This window comes from Phyllostomus hastatus, unplaced genomic scaffold, assembly GCF_019186645.2.
Source record: "Phyllostomus hastatus isolate PE091 unplaced genomic scaffold, TTU_PhHast_1.1 phas_scaffold_385, whole genome shotgun sequence".
NCBI classification, from domain to species: domain Eukaryota; kingdom Metazoa; phylum Chordata; class Mammalia; order Chiroptera; family Phyllostomidae; genus Phyllostomus; species Phyllostomus hastatus.
Window position 1 is genome coordinate 14,360,162 of NW_025334026.1, and position 21,977 is coordinate 14,382,138.

The 21,977-nt window shown below is 45.6% G+C and overlaps 1 protein-coding gene across 8 annotated transcripts in view; it reads right to left on the reverse strand.

Moving 5' to 3' along the window:
• Positions 1–21,977, reverse strand: part of CUX1 (cut like homeobox 1) — a 365,888-nt gene that overhangs the window by 141,095 nt on the left and 202,816 nt on the right. For all 8 annotated transcript variants that reach the window (XM_045819309.1, XM_045819308.1, XM_045819302.1 and 5 more), the window contains exons 5-6: positions 4,688–4,825; positions 548–671 (exon numbers count right to left, since the gene is read on the reverse strand). In XM_045819309.1, coding sequence (XP_045675265.1) covers positions 548–671; positions 4,688–4,825 — 262 coding nt within the window. The remainder of the gene's footprint in view (positions 1–547; positions 672–4,687; positions 4,826–21,977) is intronic.

The following is a 21,977-nucleotide window of genomic DNA, read 5'->3' on the forward strand; positions in this document are numbered from 1 at the left end:
AAGATGAATTGGCCCTAGCCAGTGTGGCTCAGTGGATTGAGTGCCGGCCTGAAAACCAAAAGGTGGCAGGTTTGATTCCCAGTCAGGGCACATGCCTGGGTTGCAGTTCAGGTCCCCATTAGGGGGCGTGTGAGAGACAACCACACACTGATGTTTCTCTCCCTCTCTTTCTCCTTCCCTTCCCCCCTCTCTAAACATAAATAAATAAATAAAATCTTAAAAAAAAAAGATGTATAATTGCCATGTGTCAACCATGCACACTTCATGCTCAACCTGGCCCACGTGGCCTGGATAGACACACCCTGGTCCAATGACTGACACTGCCCACCAGCGGGGAAAGACCGATGCATTTCACTCAAGATACCCTCATACACTACAGAATAAGGGATGCCTTTATTTTCCAAACAAAATTTTGCCGAGAATCCACAGGATGTTGGTTTACAACTTGGGCATATTTCACAGGTACATTTTAAAAACTGTCTTGTTGTGTGAAGTTTAGAGGTAAACCATAAAAGTTCATTACGTGCAAACCCCAACACATGCTCACCTCTCCTTTTCTGCAAAATCATTTTGTAACTTTTGTTCCTTTTCGAGAGCTATAGTCTCGGCTTGATTCTTCAGAGTCTGTTCATATTCTCGGATTTTCTCTTTAAGTGCTTTTATCGTAACCTCTGCAGAAAGAAAAAAAAAAAAAACTACCGTAGGAGAAGCACAGTTCCATGTGGCTATATATACAGGCTTTCGTAACTGAGCAGGACTGGTGTGCTTTAAACTTTAGCTCTTCAACTCTGACACAAAATCAATGGTTACGAGTCCCTTCAGAGACCTTTTACTCCCTAAATGTTAAATTGAACTTTAAACGTTTAGGTTGAGGAGGATCAATGGATTTTGCTGGGAAGAAGAGCTATGGTTTCTCTGATACAACTTAGAAAAGGGTGGGGGGAGGAATCATGGTAAAATATAACATTATCTTATTGATGGGTCTTAAATTAGTCCTCTACTGAGGGAAATTAATAAAGTTTAGTGTGGGTTTAAGTATTTTCTTACAAAAAAAAAAAACAAAAAACCCAGCCCAGATCATAACTGCGTGCACATTTTGGGAGACACCGTCTCAGCCAAAGTCACATACCTACCTACAGGTCCCCCGGTGGTGGGCACAACTTTGCTGTGCCACGGTGATGCACCACGGAAGTGCTCTGTGGGTACCGGGTGGATCTCCTTGGCTGGAAGGGACCCACCCTGTGCCTAGGGTACACCTTCTGCCCAGGCCAGAGCCTGGCAGACTAAGGCTGTGTGCACCGCAGACTAATGGGGGATGGGGGAGCTGCTCTTGAGGGAGGGTGAGGGTCAAGGATGTGGGCAGCGGTGCTGTGCAGAGAATGAGCCCTGTAATGCCCAGGTTCAGGACACAGGGCCCATTGGGAGGGCAGGCTGTCTCTGGAAAGTTCAGGCCACACCACCAGGGATGGCATGTTTACAGCTGTCATTTCAGTTACCCCAAATGGGAATGCCAAAGCAGATACAATGAATGGGGTGAGATCCTTACTCAGACCCATGGGTGGCTTAGGGCAGGACTGCTCCACAGGTTCCCTCCCATAGATCCTGCCATGCCACCCTGCATGCTGGACAGTCCCCGGCACAGCACTGTGGTCCCAACTCCAAGGAGAGTGGAGTGCTTGGGGAAGTACACCTGCTGTGCACGAATCCATCTCTTAGAAGGTAAAGCTGAGGTTCTTTGTGGCCCCAGCAACGGGAACTCTGGAAATGGCTGAGACACAAATAAATGAAGGAGACCAGGCTGGGCTGACAGGGTGAGGTCCACACAATGTGATAATGGAGTTCCAGGCTCATGGGACGATGCCACCGCTAGACCTTTGCCCAAGGAAGAGCTTGGAAATGTGGCCCTTGTCCTTCAGGCTGTAACTTGTATCCACCTTGACTGCCTGAGCTGCACTGGTGGGCTGGGCAAGGCAGGAGCACACCGACTGGGCACCTAGTATCTATGCGGCTTAGTGGATAAAAGCTAAAGGCTCTTTTGTTAAAAGAAGAATTTGGCCCTTTTTATTAAGTGGAACCTGGAAGGTTCTCCTTAGAGGAAAAGAGAGAGAATTAAAACTAATGACCCTGTCAGAGCATTTGAAAGAAGAATGGGGATTTCTGCCTTTTGGACTGGTTATTTTGGGCCCGAAAGAAATGCTCTGTGAGCATAATGGTTAGCGGCACGCATTACTGTCAGACACACTGACAGGTCCAAAGCTGAGCATCAGTGGAACACTTCCAAAATGAACTCTGAGATGGATCACCTCTGAAAACGCTTGCATATTCTTAAAGTCAATGGTCTATGCAATGATGTGAACACAAAACATTTCTGCGTCTAACAACTGGTTGGAAAGACCTGCACAGCCCTTGGACCCCGGTGCTCCTTCCAATGGGGCTTCTCAGTGTGACGCCCCTGTGCTTCTCCAGGGGACTCTGGGGCACTAGCTGGGGGCTCCCACTCTGTCTCATGAAGTCTCTTTGCCACCCATCAACCCTGGGTGAGCTGCTCACTGCTCGGCTGAGCCTAAGCCAGGAGCTGACTTGTCCTGGAGCCTCTGACTCCGGTCCTCCTGTTCCCGGGCTGGCGTCCCCTACAGGGGAGCCAGTGAGGGAAGAGAACACGGTGGCAGAAAGGGTGCTGTAGGCCCTGCTCTAATTAACTGTACCTGGGCCCCCAATTCACACATCTTTAAATGGGGGGAAGAATATCAGCACATAATAAATTCCTTTCCTGCTCTAACTTTTCATCAATTTACAATATGGCTGTGCTAATTAAAACTAGTGACGTGCACCTCAATCCTTCCAAGTTAAAATCATTTTTATACTGGGAAGAAAAGAGAGGAACTTGACATTTTTCTGGAGGTTGGAAAATCTGTTAAGATATCAACAGCTAAAGAAAAGGCGGGAGCGGGGATAGTTCTAGAGAAAAACAACAGTGCTCACGAGGAGCAGCCGACCTTTACTGAGTGTCAGGAATAGCTCCAACGTCTCACCTGCATCTCATTTCACCTACAACGACCCTATGAGGTTAGTGGGAGAATCCCCCATCCGAAAAGAGGAGGCTTATAACAAAGTGAGACCCCTTATTCAACATTGCACAGCTAAGCAGTGCCAGTGAAGGGACTCAAACCGGGCCTGCAGACCCCCGGTTCCTTCATTGTTAAGTCTCTGACTATGTAACAAATGGTTTCATTTATAAATGACCATCAGATGGGGCCTTTGGGGAGCAGAACCCCTTGCACCTGGCTGTGGTCCTCACTGGGCAACTGGGCATGGAGGCGCTGACAGAGCAAGGTGGGGGCAGGGCACTAGCACCTGCACCGCCTCCCACAAAACAGAGTGGATCTGTCAGAGTAAGATGCTGGAGGTTGCTAGGAGGCAAAAAACAAAAACAAAGCTCACTCCTTTTGGGTAGGGCAGCAATGAAACCCAGTTGTGAGAATTTACAGGTTATCTTCCACCTGGGCATTTGGGTGGTTCTGAAAAGAAACAGCTCCCCTTAGGGGGAAGGCAGCACCTTCTCCCACCCAGACCCCAGCCTCGTGAGTCCAACAGCTCATGTTCCGGCAGGACAAAGCTGTCCCTGAGTCCCAGTGACTCACTGCTCCTTGTGGCACCAGATGGGTGTGTGTGTTTGGGGGGGGGTCTCAGCTGTCCCCGAGCTCTAGTCCCCCAAGGAAGGGCAACCACGGGACTGCCCAGGCTGCTCAGGCCGCATGTTCCAGCTGCTCGTCACAGTCTCTCCCTGGAGCCTCTCCACGCACAGTCCCTCCTCACAAGCCTGTCTTCAATGGTCTCAAAGCCCAAGGACACTTTTAAAAATCATCATCAGTTAATTCTTATGCACCCTTGAAGAACATTAAATTGAAGGCCACTTGGAGGAGGTCATCCAAGCGGTTTACCTTTCCTTTCCAGCTCCTTCCTCACTCAAACCCACACAAAACCGAAGAGGCTGCATTTCTACTTGGAGTTGCCTGAAAATCCCACAGCTGCTGCCAGATAAGGCTGTAATTTTTCTTCGAGACAAGGAAGTCATCAGGTTCCCGGAATCTGAACACATCTAGGTTTTAGGTGCAGGAGCGATTCCTTTGTTCTTCCCTGACAGGAAACGCCAGGCAACCTTTGCCCTCTCCGTCTTGTCGACGGCTGGGCAACCACACCAAGAGGTCGTTTTCTTTCATTAAATCCATAATGAATAGGTGACGCTGACAAGGAAACAGTAGTGCTTAAACATGCAGACTTGTAGGACGCATCTAAAGCCTTAATGTATCGGCAGCAATGATTAAGTGACTTACTGTCCGTGACCCTTTGATCACGAGCTGGCTCCCTGACGGGTGTCGCCCTCAGGCAACGCATCACTCTTTTAAAAGGCAGATCCTATCACATGATGACACAGGAAGAATTTTAAAAGAATCCTGATCAGTCCCGTCACAGAGCAATAAAATCATATGTAGTTACTGTGCAGAGGAAAAGTCTTACTTCTAAATAGCTGAGCATTGTTATTATCTCTCTTTAATGATTCTGATTCTTACCCCACCCTGACTTTATGACGTATATGACAATTAGAGCTAGTCCCAACAGTATGGGGAAGGCAATTAAAAAATGAAAAGAAAGAAAAAGCCAAGCAAAGAATGCATCTTCCACCAACCTTGATTTTTCACTTCAGCAAACTCCTTGTTGTATTCTTCAAGAGTTTCCCTAAGCTTCTGGTTCTCTGTCTCAATGTCGTGCAGGCGCTGCACTTTGAGCTGGAGCTGCTGCCCGAGGTCCAGAGCCGGCACGGGATCTGCACGAGAGAAAAAGACACATAACCTTCCGGTGGACACAGACAAGCCACCCTCATGGTCTCACGGGGGCTCAGGCAGATCTCTTGGGGTGCCTGAGAAGTTGGCCTCCAGGCCTGGGGATGCCACCAGAAGTTGGGGCACCTGTGGCCTTGCCACCTCTTTCCAAGTCCCTGGGCGCCCCGTGGCTAAAATCCGGGCACTTCTTTGTTGCCTACAAAGGACGTGAATGCAGACCCACCCCAGGGCCCCCAAGCATGAACACGGAATGCAGATGGCTACGTGCTCACTGGGGTTTGCCCACTGCTCTGGCATAGCATGACGCTGAGTCTCCGAGCTGAAAAGAAGAGAGGTACGTGTGCTGGCAGCAAGGGGAGAGGCCCTGGGAAAAGCCTCCATGCACCTAGAGCTGCACTTGGTTGGGGTGGGGGGGTGCCATAAGCCACAACTTCACAACAATTCCTATGAAGTTGGAAAAAACACCCGATTCTCTGAGAGTGGCTCACTGTCACGATACACCTTCACAGACATTTTCTCATTTGAGCCTCAAAATAATGCTGGGAAGGAGATGGGAGACTTGTGCTAGATCCTTTCACGGAAGTGGAAACGAAAGCTGGGGGAAGCCAAGAGACTTGTCCAAGGCTAGTCAGTGGGGAGAGAGGACTCGAACCCAAGACTGTTAACCCCCAGTGACTGCTGTTCCAACAAGGAAGATGCCCTGATGGAGCAGAGGAGAGAAACACAGCCTTTGTAAGAGGCCCCCTATTTAGGACATGCTCACTTTTCATCACAAACCTTTACTAATCAAGGACACTGACAGGGAGTCAGGTGAGCTGAAGACTGGAGACTGCTGGGTTTCTGCCTTGGGAAGTTCTGCTGTCCCCAGAGGCACAGCTGGTGAGCTGACCCACTGTGACCTGTCCGAGGCCATTAAGCCAGGCAGCCAGTAGGCCCCCACACTCCAATTACAGTGTGAACAGCAGGAGACGGCACCTGGGCCAGTTACGTGAGGCATTGTGGCCAGTTCAACATACTATCTGCTGTCAGATTTACTTACAAAAACCTGAATTCTAATCTAACGTTAGAGATTGCAGACACAGAATTTATGGTATTGACTCTTGGCCTTCAACACAAAATAGAGAGGCATTCAACGTTCTCCTGGCATCAAGTTGATCTTTATTTTTTTCTTCTGCTGCTTAAAAGGCACTTATAATCCACCTGCTGGGCACCAGTGGAGCACTTCCTCTAGAACGCCTGGGCTCCACCAGAGTAGAATACCCTAGTCCTCCAGGCTTAGAAAAGATTATTGAAGATATTTCTGGTATGGACGCCAGCATCACTTATGAAATGGCTGCAAGGATTTAGTCTCAGCTGAGGAATGCTAAACACCGAGCTCAGTGGATCAACAAGGGTATATGTTCAAGAGCTCACTTAATTTTCAAATACCAGAGTCATTAATTTTTCAGACCACCCCTGGTTCCTGGAAACGAGGGCTAGATCCACCATGTTTCTGTTGACGCGTCTACCAGGAGCCAGGAGCCCTCAGAGATGCCAACGTCTTTACAGAGTTTACAGAAGGCGCGCACTGGGGTATGTCCAGCACGGCAGCAGACCTGTGCGTGGGGTTTCACACTGACACTGCCCGTCACGTGGAGCCCCTGGCCGCGGGGCATTCATTCTGTGTGTATATACAGTGTATAACTCTATCACTTTTTCATTTGTGGCTTTTCATTGTTATTTTAATCACCATTAAAATATTTATATTAAATTAGATTTCAAAAGCTATTTTGTGGAGATAGTTCCTTGTAAGTAGGAGCGGTAATAACACTACAGACTGAATTACTCAGAACATTTCAGGTGTAGGTTTTTTCCGTTTAATATCTTTCCAGGGTACCTTCCCACCCTCCACCCCTCTCTCCATGGCCTCGTGCTGGGCAAATGGCCTGAAGGAAATAAATGGTGTGCCCACACGGTCCCCTTCATAGAGAACGACAAACTGAACTTGAAACAGAGGTCAGGGAAAGATCGAGGAGAAGGAGAACCCCTGCCCTTGTGTAAAATTCTACCAGTGTCTGTTCAAGTGGCTTTCCGGCACAACTGCTCTTTGAAGAGCTAAGCTGGTATACTGCTGTTCGCCCCTAAAATTTCTGTTGACAACTTTTCCAGTCCATACCTTTTAAAAGGCCAGTACCCACTGTGTCTGCTTAGAATACAAAATAGCTTCCCTTGTTTGATTCAGCAAAAAATTCAGTGACATAAAAATAACATGCACATTATCAAGTGGATGGTAACTCTGGACCTTTAGACAAAGTTTCAAAGCATTGTATTGTAGACGAAAATTCTGGCAATCTTGTAATTATCCATTATGGCATATATATTTAATTTAACACTATTAAAGGTTAATGCCTAAGTAGCAAAACTGGTCACAGAATAGAGAATGAACTGAGTGTTCAAACATCTCTATGCATTAAACTTCAAACTTTACTACAGTACAGTTGAATGACTAAATGCCTACAGCATTTGAATATTGTTTTGGATTATGTAAAAGGCATTGCTAAAGTACCTCTTAGGCTTAATTTTTATTACTTGCATTAAAGGAACAGCTAATTACCACATGACAATATAATGACTCCAGCGTGTTTGGGCTAGAGACCAAAACAACGACTTTCGGCATGCCAAACCCCAACCTGCATGTTAATCTAGGGGAAATCATAGCTTTTTTGTCTCGTTAATGATTTCCAATGCCATTTAAACCCCACACAAGTATTGTTAGGCCTTATTCTGAATGTCACAAGCCTCCGATCTCAGCAGCTCAATTAAGGAATTGTCTGGGGGAGGCGCGGGAACACACCCATACGTGGAACAGGAACACACAAAACCCTCACCCTGTCTTCCTTGCCTCCTCCAACTTAACGTGCTTTACTGCCAGTTCCATCCACACAATGTGACAAACTTGCAATGTGCTTTAAAATCATCTAATAGTTAATGCCTGAAACACTCTTTGAGGCACTATAGAACTCTTTATGTGACACAGGACTCAAAGGACATAATTACAACAAACAACAACACGGGCACTCAGCACCTTCTCCTAAGGACCTGTAACATTACCTCATTTCCAGCCATCACAGTCAGGGCTGGGGGGTGCTCCACAACACGTCTGGTGCTGGCTTCTCACTCACGGGGCCGGGGGTTGGGGAGAAGTCGGCCAGGCAAACGGGTATGCAAAATTCTTATGAAGATTTCTCCTTCCTGAGCTAGCAGCCAACTAAATCATCCTCTCTTCAAGTCCTAATTTAATGAGGTAAGCACCTCTCTGCTCCTGGTAAGTCCCAAGTGAGGCAATGGGATGAACACGCAGCCACGTGGAGATAAACCACGTTTGCAAATAACAAGAGTGAGACAAGATGGGCCACACAGATGAGAGGAGTGGAGGACCACTCCCGAATAGAAAGACTGGGAAAAGTAGATTTTTTTTTTAAAAGAGGAGACAGAGTTTAGGCTCATGGAGGCGGTGGGGCAGCCAGTCCACGTGGCAGATGCAGAAAGCCAGGGGAAAAGGAGCAGGGAAAAGCCAGGTGCGTGCAGTTCGGTCTATTGCTGGCTGGAGCCCAAGTACACGTTCTAAGACACCAGGACCATTTTAGGTGCTGGGGGACACGAAGCTGATCACGACAAAACCTTGTTCTCGCAGACTTCATATTCTGAAGTGAGTGAGGTAGACAAAAAGCAGAACCACATAAAATAGAACTCTTTTAAGGACCGCCAAGCATGAAAGAAAAAACGGGGTGTGGAGAAGGGGAATGGAGATGACTGTCAGGGAGGGTCTCTGGGACAACTGGCCTGGGTCTGGAGGGAGAGGAGGAGGGACTGCGGAAGTTCTGGCAGAGAAGCAGCACTGCAAAGGCCCAGGGCTGGGTGTGAATGTGGCCTGTTCCGGGCAGAGGGCGGAGCCGGGAAGGCTGTAACAAAAGGAAGGGAGGGTGGCACAGCCCACGTGGTCAGGGAGGGAGCCTGTGCTCAGGATTTAAACAAAAATGTGGGCACAATTAAGGAGAGAAACAGAATATATATAAGGAAGAGTAAGAGAATTCTAGAGCTGAAAGTAAATGGTCTGAATTGCCTTGTTGTGCAGTAGGCAGCGCACCAGTCACAAAAAATACAATGCTGAAGAAAGCCGAGGGACCGACTTTGAGTTCAATTAAATTCTCCTCTTTTGTTTGTTTTCATCCTCCCCCAGGACTTTTTTTTTCCCCCATTGCTTTTAGAGGGGAGGAAGGGAGAGAAACATCGATGAGAGAGAGAAGCATTGTTACAGGGTGCAGCCAAGAGGGAGGACCCCAAATAGGCATTTGAAATGGGGTCCAGAACTCAAGGTGTCCAGGAGATTTTAAGGTGTCTTCACCCCTTCCCCCACAGGTGTGAGTTGGAGGAAGGGGCACACAGAGCAAGAACATGCAGGGCAGCTTTGCAGCTAATCCATGGCATGGTCATTTAGCATACCTATAGCCTTTGGCTGGTCACTTAGATATGCTAAATAGCTATGGCCATGCTCAAGGCCAGGGGGATGGAAAGGGATCTCCCCCCAAGATGTGACTAGGGGGCAGGTCCCCTGAGTTACAGCGCCTGCGTGGGAGCTGGGAGAAGATTGGCTCCATGACATGGGGTGACACCTGCCCAGACCCACGATGGCGACCAGAAAAGCTGGAGAAGACAGCAGATTGAGGGCAAGTGTGCCCAAGTGTAGGAGGAGTCGGAAATGGGGCTGCAGAAGAAGATTGGCGTGGGGGATTTAAACCCAGACACGGCAGCCATTGAGGGGGAACCACGTGGCTTTGGACAGAGTGGGGACTCTCCCCTCCCGCATCCCAGAGGAGGAGAACCACGCGGCCTTGACAGAGTGGAGACTCCCGTGGCCCTGGGAGAGAGGACCACATGCCTGTGCCAGAGTGGGGACCCCCACAGCTTTAGAAGGGGGAACCACCACCTGGTTTTAGCAGAGATCCTGGCGACTCAGCCGAGGGTGCCGGGAACCCAGGGAGGTCTCCCAGTCGAGATGGAGGACTAACTAAGAACCAGAGGACTGCCTGAGCCATGGACTTCTATTTCCTTTCCTGAGATATGGTACTCTGGACTGGGCAAAGGGGGAAGGAAGGAAAGACTGTGTGTTTGTGGGTGTTTTTTTAGGGACTTTAGGATTTTTGATGAAGACATTAGGTCACAACTTGAAGTCTGTATAGCATTAAATAAACATTTCCTTTCCTTTTCACAAATCTCTGGCATTGAGAGACGTCTTTCCTAGGGCAGCGGACATGACGGACCTGGGGGCCTTTTAAATAATAGTATATCGTCCCAGGCCCCCCTTGTTGTGTTCTGTAACAGCATCAATTGGCCACCTCTGGTAAGCGGGCGGGCCTGGTATTGTAAGCGATTGGACCGGAGGTCACACACGCCTGTGCCCTGGCTGGGGATCGAACCCGCATCCCAACACTCCAACCAACCGAGCCATGCTGGCCAGGGCCAGTTCTACTCTTGATGGGAAGAGCCTTCAGAGACTAGGACTCTTTCGAGACAGGGGACTGGGGAATGAAGGAAAAAACCTGCAATTATTTGAACCATAAACAGGTGTGTTAGTTTTCCAGTTGCAAAGTATTTAAGAGTTTTAAGCTTAAAGATGAGTTATACAATTTTCTTTTAAAAAGTTAAGTGTTCTAAATTAGCTGCTCTGTTCTGTGACAGCAGATGGCTATCAGCCACATGTTGTCTGGCAAACATTAAAAAAAAGTAAACACCATCTATGTCTTTGAAGTCAATGTGATGTTTTAATACTTAGTGGGAAAAATATTACTTCTTGAAAGAAACTCATTTATAGCGACAGCATTCTAAAAGTGGATATTTGGAAATGTTCCCATCATTATATAAACTTATGGGCAAAGACAACATCCTCTACAAAAAAGTCTCAATGCCTTTTATCATATGAGAGAGAGTATAGCATAATGGTTTAGAGTGTGGGGCAGACTGCATGTGTTCAAATTGTTACAGGGTGCAGCCAAGAGGGGGACCCCAAATGGGCATTTAAAATGGGGTCCAGAACTCAAGGTGCCCAGGAGATTTTTGGATGTCCTCACCCCCACTCCCCAGGTGTGGGCTGGGGGAAGGGTCACGTGGAGCAGGGCCTTTGAAAGCTGTTTCTCATAGCAACAGCCTTGCAGCTAACCTGTGGCGTGGTCATTTAACACATCTATAGCCTTTGGCTGGTCGCTTAGATATGTTAAATAGCTGTGGCCATGCTCAGAGCCAAGGGAATGGAAGTAACTTCCCCACCAAGACATAACTGGGGGGCAGGTCCCCCGAGTTACAGCACCTGTGTGGGAGCTTGGAGATGATTGGCTCCATGACATGGGGCCACACCTGCCCAGACTCAGGATGGCAGTCCAGTAAAGCTGGAAGGGTATGAGTTATGGCATATGAAGCCGAGTGTGGGAGGAGTCGGAAATGGGGCTGCAGAGGAAGATTGGCACGGGGATTTAAACCGAGATGCAGCAGCCATTGGAGGGAGAACCACACAGCTTTAGCAGAGTGGAGACTCCCGCAGCCCTGAGAGAGAGAATCACCATGCGGCTTTGGCAGAGTGGCGACCCCCTCACCCCCCCCAGCTTGCAGCCATTGTGCAGGGGGAGAAGCATGCGGCTTTGGCAGAGTGGGGACCCCTGAGGCTTTAGAAGGGGGAGCCACCACCTGGTTTTAGCAGAGATCCCGGCGACTCAACTGAGGGTGCTGGGAACCCAGGGAGGTCTCCCAGTCGAGATGGAATACTAACTGGGAAGAACCAGAGGACTGCCTGAGCCATGGATATTCCGGACTGGGCAAAGGGGGAAGGAAGGAAGGACTGTGTCTGTCTGTGGGTGTTTTAAAGGGACTTTGGGATTTTTGATAAAGACACCAGGTCACTACTTTAAGTTTGTATAGCATTAAATAAACATTTCCTTTCCTTTTCATGAATCTCTAGCATTGAGAGACGTCTTTCCTTTGGCGGTGGACATAACGGACCTGGGGGCTTCTTTCAGTAATAGTATATCTTCCCAGGCCCCCCTTTTTTGTTCTGTAACAAAATCCCACGGTCATTTAACTGGTTGTGCAACCTTAGACAAATTACTTAATATTGAGTTACTAGACAATATGTGCATACAGTTAGAAAACTGCCAGACATGGAGTTAACACTCAATAAATGTTACCTTAAATCTGTTTATTGCTCTGGGTAATACGGTCACTTTAACAGTGCTTGATTCTTCCAATCCCTGAACACAAAGTATCTTTCCATTTCATTGTATCTTCTTCAATCTCTCTTAATAATCCTTTGTACTTTTCAGCATACAGGTCCTTCACATCCTTTTTTAAAGTTTAGTTCTAGGCATTTTATTTGATGCAATCCCCATCAAAATCCCAAATGTCATTTTTTAAAGAAATAGAACAAAATCAGCAGATTTGTGTGAAGCCACAAAAGACCCCAAATAGCCAAAGCAATCCTAAGAAAAAAAGAACAAAGCCAAAGGCACCACACTACCTGACTTTAAATTACACTAAAGAACTACGAAAATCAAAACAGCATGATCCCGGAAGAAAAAAAGTACACAGACCAATGGAACAGAATTGAGAGTTCAGAAATAAAACCCTGTATATATGGGCAAATAATTTTTGACAAAGGAGCCAAAAACACAAAATGGAGAAAAGAAAGCCTCTTCAATAACTAGTGCTGGAAAAATGGGAATATTATATGGAAAAGAATGAAGCTAGATTATAGTTTGTCTCCATGTATAAAAATCAACTGAAAATGAATCAAAGACCTGAAACAATAAATTGCATAGGAGAAAACACAGCTATAAACTTATGGACCTTGGTCATAGAGAACATTTTATGAACCTGACCCCAAAGGCAAGGGAAGTAAAGGTAAAAATAAGCAAATGGGACTATATCAAACCAAAAGGCTTCTTCCGCACAGCAAAAGAAACCATCGACACAACAAAAAGGCAACCAACTGAACGATATTTGCAAATAGCAGCTCCAACAAGGGGTTAATATCCAAAACATGGAAAGAACTCACACAAATCAACACCAAACAAAGAAACGAACAATCCTATAGATACAGGAAAGGGTGTTCAACTTCACTAGCTACCAGGGAAATGCAAGTCACAACTACCACCTAACACCTGTTAGAATGGCTCTTACCAACAAGACAGGCAGTGAGCGTTGGCGAGGTTGTGGAGAGAAAGAAACGCTCGTTCACTGCTGGTGGGAACATAAACTGGTATAGCCACCATGGAAAACAGTGTGGTGGTTCCTCAAGAACAGAGTTACCATGTGACCCAGCTATCCCTTTTCTGGGTATCTACCAGAGGTTTCTACCCCAGAAACCTCACAAATGTTTATTCGCATATGTGCACCCTATGTTCACTGCAGCATTATTCCCAGTGGCCAAGACATAGGGACAACCATGGTGTCCCTCGACAGACTCTCGGACAAAGTGGATGTGGCACACACACAGCGGAAGACCACTCAGCCACAGAAGAAGATGAAACACTGCCATTTGTGACAACATGGATGGACCTGGAGGACACTACGCTAAGTTAAACAAGTCAGTCAGAAAAAGCCTAGAACCGTACGACTTCACTCATACATGGGACATAAAACTTAAACTCGTACACATGAACAACAGCACGGCGGTTACCCGAGAGAAGGGGGAGGGAGTAGTGAAAGGGAAAGTGGGTCAAATACATGGTGACAGAAGATGATTTGACTTTGGGTGGTGGAAAATAAAAAAGAAATGTTACCTATTGTCAACTGACTCAAACTGATGTACTTGCCAAAAGGATTTTCAAACTATTTGTTATGAATATAAAAAATACAGTTATCTTCTTATTAGTTAACGAGAAAAATAGAATGTCAGGAAAAATCAGAATTTACTGGCTGAATTTCAATAAATATTGCATCATCCTATAACTGGTACTTGGGTTTCAAAGGTATAAATCATCTTTTTGTAACGCTAACCAATAATGCACTACTTTTGTTTAGATCTATGCATCTTTGTGATTTATCTTTTCCAGCCATTTACAACAGCTCCTAAAACCAAGAATAAAAATAACAAAACTGGGAGACTTCTGCTTCTGGGCATGACAAATGAGCTGGTACTGGACTTGCCTTCTGGTCATAAACAACTAGAATACTAGGCAAACTATATGGAACAGCCATTCACAGTTACTGGACAACTGGCAGAGCAAGACGGGGGCCTCTGGAGCAGGAAAACAAGTGAGACGAGCCCGGGGACCACCCTGACTTTCTGCCAGGGAACACCTTCCAGACTGCAGCACTGGGAAGGGCAAACCCAAGCACAGTGAGAGTCTTCCTGCATTAAGAAGACAGTGATCAGAAGACTGGGAGGCAGAAGTCTCTGGAATTGGTAGGGCTGAGCACTGGCAAAAGGAAAGCTCTGCAGAGAGAGAGAGCTAGAGAAATCTGCAGGAGAGTGAGTGCGAGTCTGTTGCTGAAAGACAAGGTGCATAGCACACATGGGGTGAAACTCTCGGAGTCTGGGCAAAGAACTACAGGGAAGCCTAAAGAAACAATCCCAGAGTTCACAGAAGGTTAAGAGACTTTTGAGCTGCAACCAGCCACAGTGGAGAGAGATTTATTTAACAGCCAGGATGTTTAGTAGAAACACCAGAAGGGCCATACCAGAATGGAGGTCTATGTTAATCCTAAAGTAAAGGCTGCTCCAGACCCAGCACCTAAACCTTAAAAATAAGCATCAGAATGATCAGGCTGATCTGCAAATAATTTAACCAATGGACAAAATGAACTTCAACACTCTTGAGAAAGACAACAAAATCCAGTTAGCAATTACAATGTCCAATATCCAATAAAAAATTACTACACATGCAAAGAAGCAGAATAATGGCGGTGGGGAAATGGAATCTGTTAATAAAAACAAAACCAGAAGTGACATGAGATCATGAGAGTAGTTGACAAAGTTAAAAAGTTAGAAGCATACTCAAGGATTTAAAGAAAGGCACAAACACAGTAAGGAAAGAAGATATAAAGAAGAATCTAATGGAATTCTAGAGCTTAAAATACAGTATCTGAGATGAAAAAACTCCCTAGACTGGCTTAACAGCAGATTAGACACTACAGAAGAAAAACCAGTGACTCTGAAGAGACAGTCACAAAAACTGTCTGAACAGGGGCACGGAGAAGAGACTGAAAAAAAGTCACTAAAACCTAGGCCACTTGTGAAACAACATCAAGCAATCTGACATGCATATTCTAGAAAGAGGCTAGGGGTGTATTTGGGGAAACAGCAGCTAAATTTCCAAATTTGGTAAAAAGCAATAAACCTAAATATTAAAAAACAACAATAAAAAACAAAACAAAACAAAAACAAACAAAAAACACCCAAACAAACAAACAAAACCCTCAATAAAATCCAAGCAGGATTTAATAAAATCCAATACAGGACACAAACAAAGTCAAACTGCTGAAAATGAGAATTAAAAAACCCCAAACCCTTAAAATCCTAAAAGCCAGAGAAAAGAAGAGTCACTATACAATATATAGAGGAAGAAAGATAAGATTACCTGGAGACCTGTCATAGAGAAAAACCAATACAAAAAACACCAACATAGAATTTTATACCCAACAAAATAATAACCTTCCAATATCAGAGTGAGACAAAAAAATTTTTTTTGTTTGTTTCAGGTGAACAAAAGCTGGCAGAATTCATTGCCAGCGTACCCGCACTGTAAGAAATTTTAAAGGAAATGTTATAGACTTATGGAACCTGGATCTACACAAAGGAATAAAAAACATCCAAATGGTAAATATGGGGTAAAAATAAAATACTATTTTTCTCATTATAAATCTCATTAAAAGATAACTGATACTTGAAAACAAAAACAGTATAATATATTAAAGTGTTAAAACATGTAGAAGTAAAATGAATAATAATACACAAAGGATAAAAGGGAGAAAATGAAAATGTACAATAACTCTTACATGTGAAGTAGTATATTATTATTTGAAGGTATAGTATGATAAATTAAAGATGCTTAATGTAAACCTTAAAGTAACCACTAAGAAAATTAAAAAAAAAAAGGGAAAAGAGTTACATAGCCAATAAGACAAGTGGGAAGATAAAATAAGATCATAAAAAATAATCAAAATAAAGTGGGAAAAATACAACAAAAAACAGGTAAGACAAATATGAAACAAACAGCAAGATGTTAGACTTAAACCCATCTATATCATTATATTAAATGTAAAAAAATCTAACATTCCACTTAAAAGGCAGACTGTCAAACTGAATTAAAAAACAAGACACAGCCATTTACAAGAAATACAACTTAAATACAGCAACAAAGGTATGTTAATAAGGACAGGAGGAGACACTAATCAAAAGAACGCTCGAGTGCCTACTACACTAGAGTGAGAGGAAGGAACCCTTGTGCAAGGAATATTCCTAGAAATGAAGTAGACCACTGTTTAACCTAGAAGCATCGATCACTGAGAAGATGTGCCATTCTTAAAAGTACAGATACTCCAAAATAAAGCTTCAACAAACATGGATTAAAAACTAACAGAACTGAAAGAAGGAAAAGAAAAAGTTCACAATAATAAAGATTTCAAAACTCTGTTCTCTCTGATTAATAGTACAGGTAGATTGACAAGTTAGATCTAAAATTTATATACCAACTCAACTAGCCAAAACAATGCTGAAAAATAAGACCAAAGATAAAACATATGTATTACTTGATTTCAAGACTGATTAGATAGCTACAGTAATTGAGATAGTATATCAACATAAGGATAGACACACAGATCAATGAAATAAAAGAAGATCAAAAAGAACAAACCCCCCACACACTCACATACACCATCCATTAATTTTCCAACCAAACCCGACCCTCACCTTATGCCACACAGCAAAATGAACTCCAACTGGGTCACAGGCCTAAAGGTAAAAGATAACACCACACAACTTCACTGAAAAACACAGGGGAAAAAATTTATGGCCTTGGGCTAGGCAATAATTTCTTAGGACATAAGAAGGAAGAACCCACCCCCCAAAAGAAAAAAAAAACAATAAATTGGGCTTTTGAAATAAAAAAAATTCATGCTCTTCATATGACAACAAACTGGGAGGAAATATTTGCAAAATAACCATTAAAAGATAGGTAACAGAGTTAAATAGACACTTTCTAAGTGAAGACCTATGAATGACCAAAAAGCACATGAAAAAATATCCAGCATCATCAGTCACTAGGAAAATGCAAATTAAAATCATGACAAAATATGCTTTACACTCCCTAGAGAGTCTAAAGTGGAAAAGACTGACACCGCCGAACGACAGAGATGACACGGAGGAACCAGAGCTCTTGTGGGCCCTTGGGGGAGGGTAAGTGACACAACGACCTCGAGAAACAGCCTGGCAACTTCTTGTCAAGCTGCACTCGCACCTAGCCCTGCCCCAGCGATGCCAGTCCTGGGTATTTACCTGAGAAAAATGAAAATCTATGTCCATGAATGCTTATAGTGGGTTTATTTGTAAGAGCCACAAAGGAAACAACCCAAATGCCCATCAGCGAGCGGGGTGGTGGTGAGCAACTACTGCACACCCGTACAGTGGGTGCCATTCTTCAACAGGAAGGACCATGATACTAGCAACAAGACGAATCCCCAACACACTCTGCGGAGGGACAGAAGCCAGACACAAAGAGGCACAGACACAAAGACTCCATTTATCTGAAACTCCAGAACCGACGAATCTCATCTCCAGTGACAGAAAGCATGTCAGTGGTGGCTGGCATTTGGGATCATGAGGGAACTTTTGAGGTGATAGAGGCATTCTATATCTTGATTGTGAAGGTGGCCATCGTACCAAATTATACACCTAAAATGGGTGTATTTTATATGTAAATTATGCCTCAATAAAGTTGATTTTGAAATACAGTATTTTAGTGAGTTTTCTGTACTTCTAATAAAATATAAAGTTTAAGTCCTTTTTATTTTTCATCATCCCCTTTAATTCTATTGTTAGTATGATTTACAATGCATTAAATATACATTGTAATTACACATGTGTATCAGATAGGAAGGAAGGAAGGAAGGAAGGAATGACACATTACAGTTACAAATTCAAAACTTTTCACTGTTGGGGTATATGAATAAAAGTAGTTTGCAGACCACTGACTCAGACCCATTTGGCTGCTGTGCAAAGGGTGGACAGGAGGCTGTGGAGTGAAGGTGGTGGGCTGGTGAGATGGGAGGTGATGGTGGTTTGGATGAGGGTGGTGGTGGTGGATGAGGATGTGGTCAAATCTGGGATACATTCTGGAGGCTGGGTCAGTAGGACTTACTGATATACTGGCTACAAGGTGTGAGGGGAAGAATTCATGCGGACTCCTGAATTCCCTTGTGGCCTGAGCCACTGCGTGAATGGCAGTGCCATTTACCTTCCCGGGAAGGCTTGGGGGAAATCAACCGTTCTCTTGTGGTCACGTGGTGTTTGAGAGCCTAACAGACGTGAGAAGTCACCTAGGTGGAGAATGTAGTGGAGGAACAAAAGCTGAGAGTCCTGCAGAGGTGGAGAGGTAGCCATGGGGATCTGAGGAGGAGGAGTGTAACCAGGTGGGGGGTGGGTTTAGCAGCATGATTGGCTCTCAGAGGACTATGGCTATGACGGGGAGTAGGGAACTGGAAGATGTCATCCTTGTCTGACCACATGTATGTCCTTAGTAAAATGTAAGCAGTGTGGGGATCAGAGTGGGGAGAAAATCTGAAGTGGACAGTGGGCATAAGGTTGGGGCCAGGCTATGCAGTGTAGACTTTATGTAAACTAAGTTACTGCAGTCCTCCTGGTACTTCGGTATGTCTTGTTTTGGATTCCCTGGGTCACTATCACACACTGGTAAGCCCACCATCTTGGTGCAGAGGACACTGCTGACTTCATACAGAGCCACAGAGGCTGAAAAGCAGGGCTTCAGATTCGGTGGATGATTGGGTGGGGCCAAGGTGTGCTGGGAGGGGCTGGGGAGGCTGGCGGGCTGGAGAGAAGGCCGGGCCAGTGGTGAGCTGCTTTTCCATACACTGTGAGAGCTGAGAAGACCAGCCTCACGAGATCCAAGCCCATGTTTGCACAGAGTGCTCTGCAGGCTACGGGGCTGTCTCCTGCCATCAGCCAGAGGTTGAATGTGCCCGTTGTGAGTGCCATCCCTGCGATGACATCACAGCGCAGCAGACGTTACTTTTTGCCAGGGCACTCTAGGCTAATGTAATCATACGATTACATAATTAACCCAGCTGTCTCATTAAGAAAATCAACTGGAATTCAGAGCATAATTAGTCACACAGCAATTAGCATGCTGATGAGCAACTGATGAAAAGCTGTCTAGATATCAAGTGTGCCAGGACCACCCCAGTTATGGCAAAGTGGGATAGAGGCGACACACTGCCCCACGCAAGCGAACCAAGGATTCCCCGCGTCTTGGCTAGACAGTTCTCACACTGCAGTCGCATGTCGAGGGGCAGAGGGATGGCCCTGAAGATGGGGCAGCATGCAAAAATGGGGATGAGCAGTTCAGACACCCATCCTGTCACGTTTGCCTTTCTTTAAAACGTTTATAGCTATTTCCTCAGCCTGCAGACACATGGCGCACAGAACGGAGAGGCTGGTCAGGCCCCATACTTGATTTAACCTGGTCAAGGAGAATGAGGAAAGTGGCCCCCTGGCCTGGGCTCCAGTGTTGGGTGGAGCACAGCGTCCCTGTGCTCGGGTGCGGGAGGCTGCTTTGGAGCCGCTCTGTCCCAGAGCCTGCGGGGAGGGGGGGGGGAAGGGGCGGGGGCAGGAGACAGGACAACAACGACCGACCGCAGGGCATCTGCGACCCACAGCCTTCATTCTGAGGCTGCAGCCCTGGTCCCACCTTGGTCCCGTTAAGATGCTGGTGGTTGGTTCTTAGAAGGAAAATGTTTCATGAAGGTAAACTGAGAATGTGTAAAGGGAATCCTGACATCGGGGCACTTGAGGTCACAGAGCTCTCTCGGGAGGGGCCGGGGTACTGGCTCCTCTGCCAACGCCAGGAGGCCCAGAACACGCGGACCGGCACGGCCTTTCAGGATCCGGTGCAGCCGCCATTATTTCTACAGCCTTCAAAAATGCCGCCAAATGGCCTGTCGATGAAAACCCTGGTGTGAGAAGCAAGGGGTATGTTCAACCAAATCCTAAGCTTTTGACACTTTTTTCTAGGAGTCTTGCTATGGATCCTGGAATGGAGGACAGACAGGGAAGAAAAAAATGAAAAGACGGTGTTTTCTAATTGTAACCAATAAGGGTGCCCTCACTTGAAACCAGCACGAGGAGTACAAAGGCCTGATTACTATTTTATTCTTATGGAGGAGCATTAGAAAGCAGTTCTTGCCCTGGTCAGTGTGGCTCAGTTGGTTGGGCATCTTCCCACACAGCGGAAGGTCACCGATTCGATTCTGGTCAGGGTACATGCCTGGGTGGTGGTTTGGTCCCCAGTTGGGGTGCGTGCAAGACGCAACTGGTTGATGTTTCTTTCCCTCTTTCTCCTTCCCTCCCCCTTTCCCTAAGAAATAAATAGATACATACATACAAACATACATACATAAATAAATCTTTTTTCTTTTTTAAAAAAGACAGTTCTCAACACTGATGATCCTCTTTATTTCTGGATTTTCAAATGCTAGGCCAACAGGATATTCACCAGGAGAGGAGGCTTTCCTGAACCCAGCTGACACGTGGCCCCAGGAGCACCTAGAGCAGGGCATGCCTGGAACTCCGGAGTGGGACCTGAAATGGGAGCCTACACAACAGCCCTCTTCAGCCAGCTCTCTCCCAGGACTTTGGAAAACTAACACCTGCTACCTACGACTGCAGGCGCTTGCTCTGAGGACACAAAGTGAGAGAAATCAGTCAGGAAACACTGAGTTCTAGCTGTGTTACATGAATGGATGAATATTTTATACTATTGCTAATGTGCTTCCTAAGATTTAAATCTTAAAATAAACTCTTCTAGGCACTGCCTTTGTGTTTGAAGAGTTTGCGTCTGCAGGAGAAACACCACATCTTAGCAAGAAGTGAAAGATGATTCTCTTTCTACGGGGCCACAGACAGAGGCAAGGAGAACTTGCAAAGCGGTTCTCCCGTGAGCTCCGCCACCAAAGCAGAGCTCTGCAACACCAACCGCACAGGTGGCAGCTCCACCAACTTGGTCTCTTTTTCTCCTCCCTAGGAACTTAAAAAGAAAATACCAGGACTGAGATATTTTGGGGGCAAAAAGGTCACAGTTGTCTTTCATAGAAATTATTAAGTGTAGACAAAAACTCAAATGACCACTGTTTGACTTATCTGTAATCCATTAATAAGGGCTATTCAGAAACTAAGAGTGCAAGTTGAGTATTTTACTGATTTAAGCTTCCCTCCCATGGTTGTTGAAATAAATACATGCTCATTGTGAAAAATCTGAAAAGTATCAAGAAGCAAGAGCAAGGCACCCACGCGAGGTTAACTTCTGGCGGATTATGCATGCCATCATAGCTGTGCTCGGGGCACAGGAAAATTCCAGCTATGCAAGAGCCTTTACGAGGAAGTCATTCCAGAATATTTCCAGCTATCTGAGGGGGTCACATTTTAAGAGCAGATTTATTTATTTCTTGTTTCATTACAGTAAGGGATGGAGGCTGCCTGTTTAACCTGTTTAATTATGGAATATTTTCTCAAAAGTGCAAAGAGTCTCCCAACAGCCGAACAGAAACCACCTGAGGGAGCCCAGCAGCCAAGTCTCAACTGCATTTGTATCTTAGGTGCTCGGTCCAGGGCGTGGCACACAAGGGACTCTAGGCAAGTGCTGGCTGAGGGGATGTGTGAAAATGACTCAACAACACACCTGAACCTTTTCTTGCATACCTGGCATCACTGTTGTTCACAGATAATCCCTGAACTCTTGCTCTTACCCATGAGTATAGATGCCAGTGCAGACGGACACTGGCCTGCTTACTAGAGGAACTCCCGTCGCGGGGCCTGGCCCCGGCACCCCCACCAAGTCGTGTTGTTGGCAGACGGCTGCACTGCTTTCCTCACGGCTG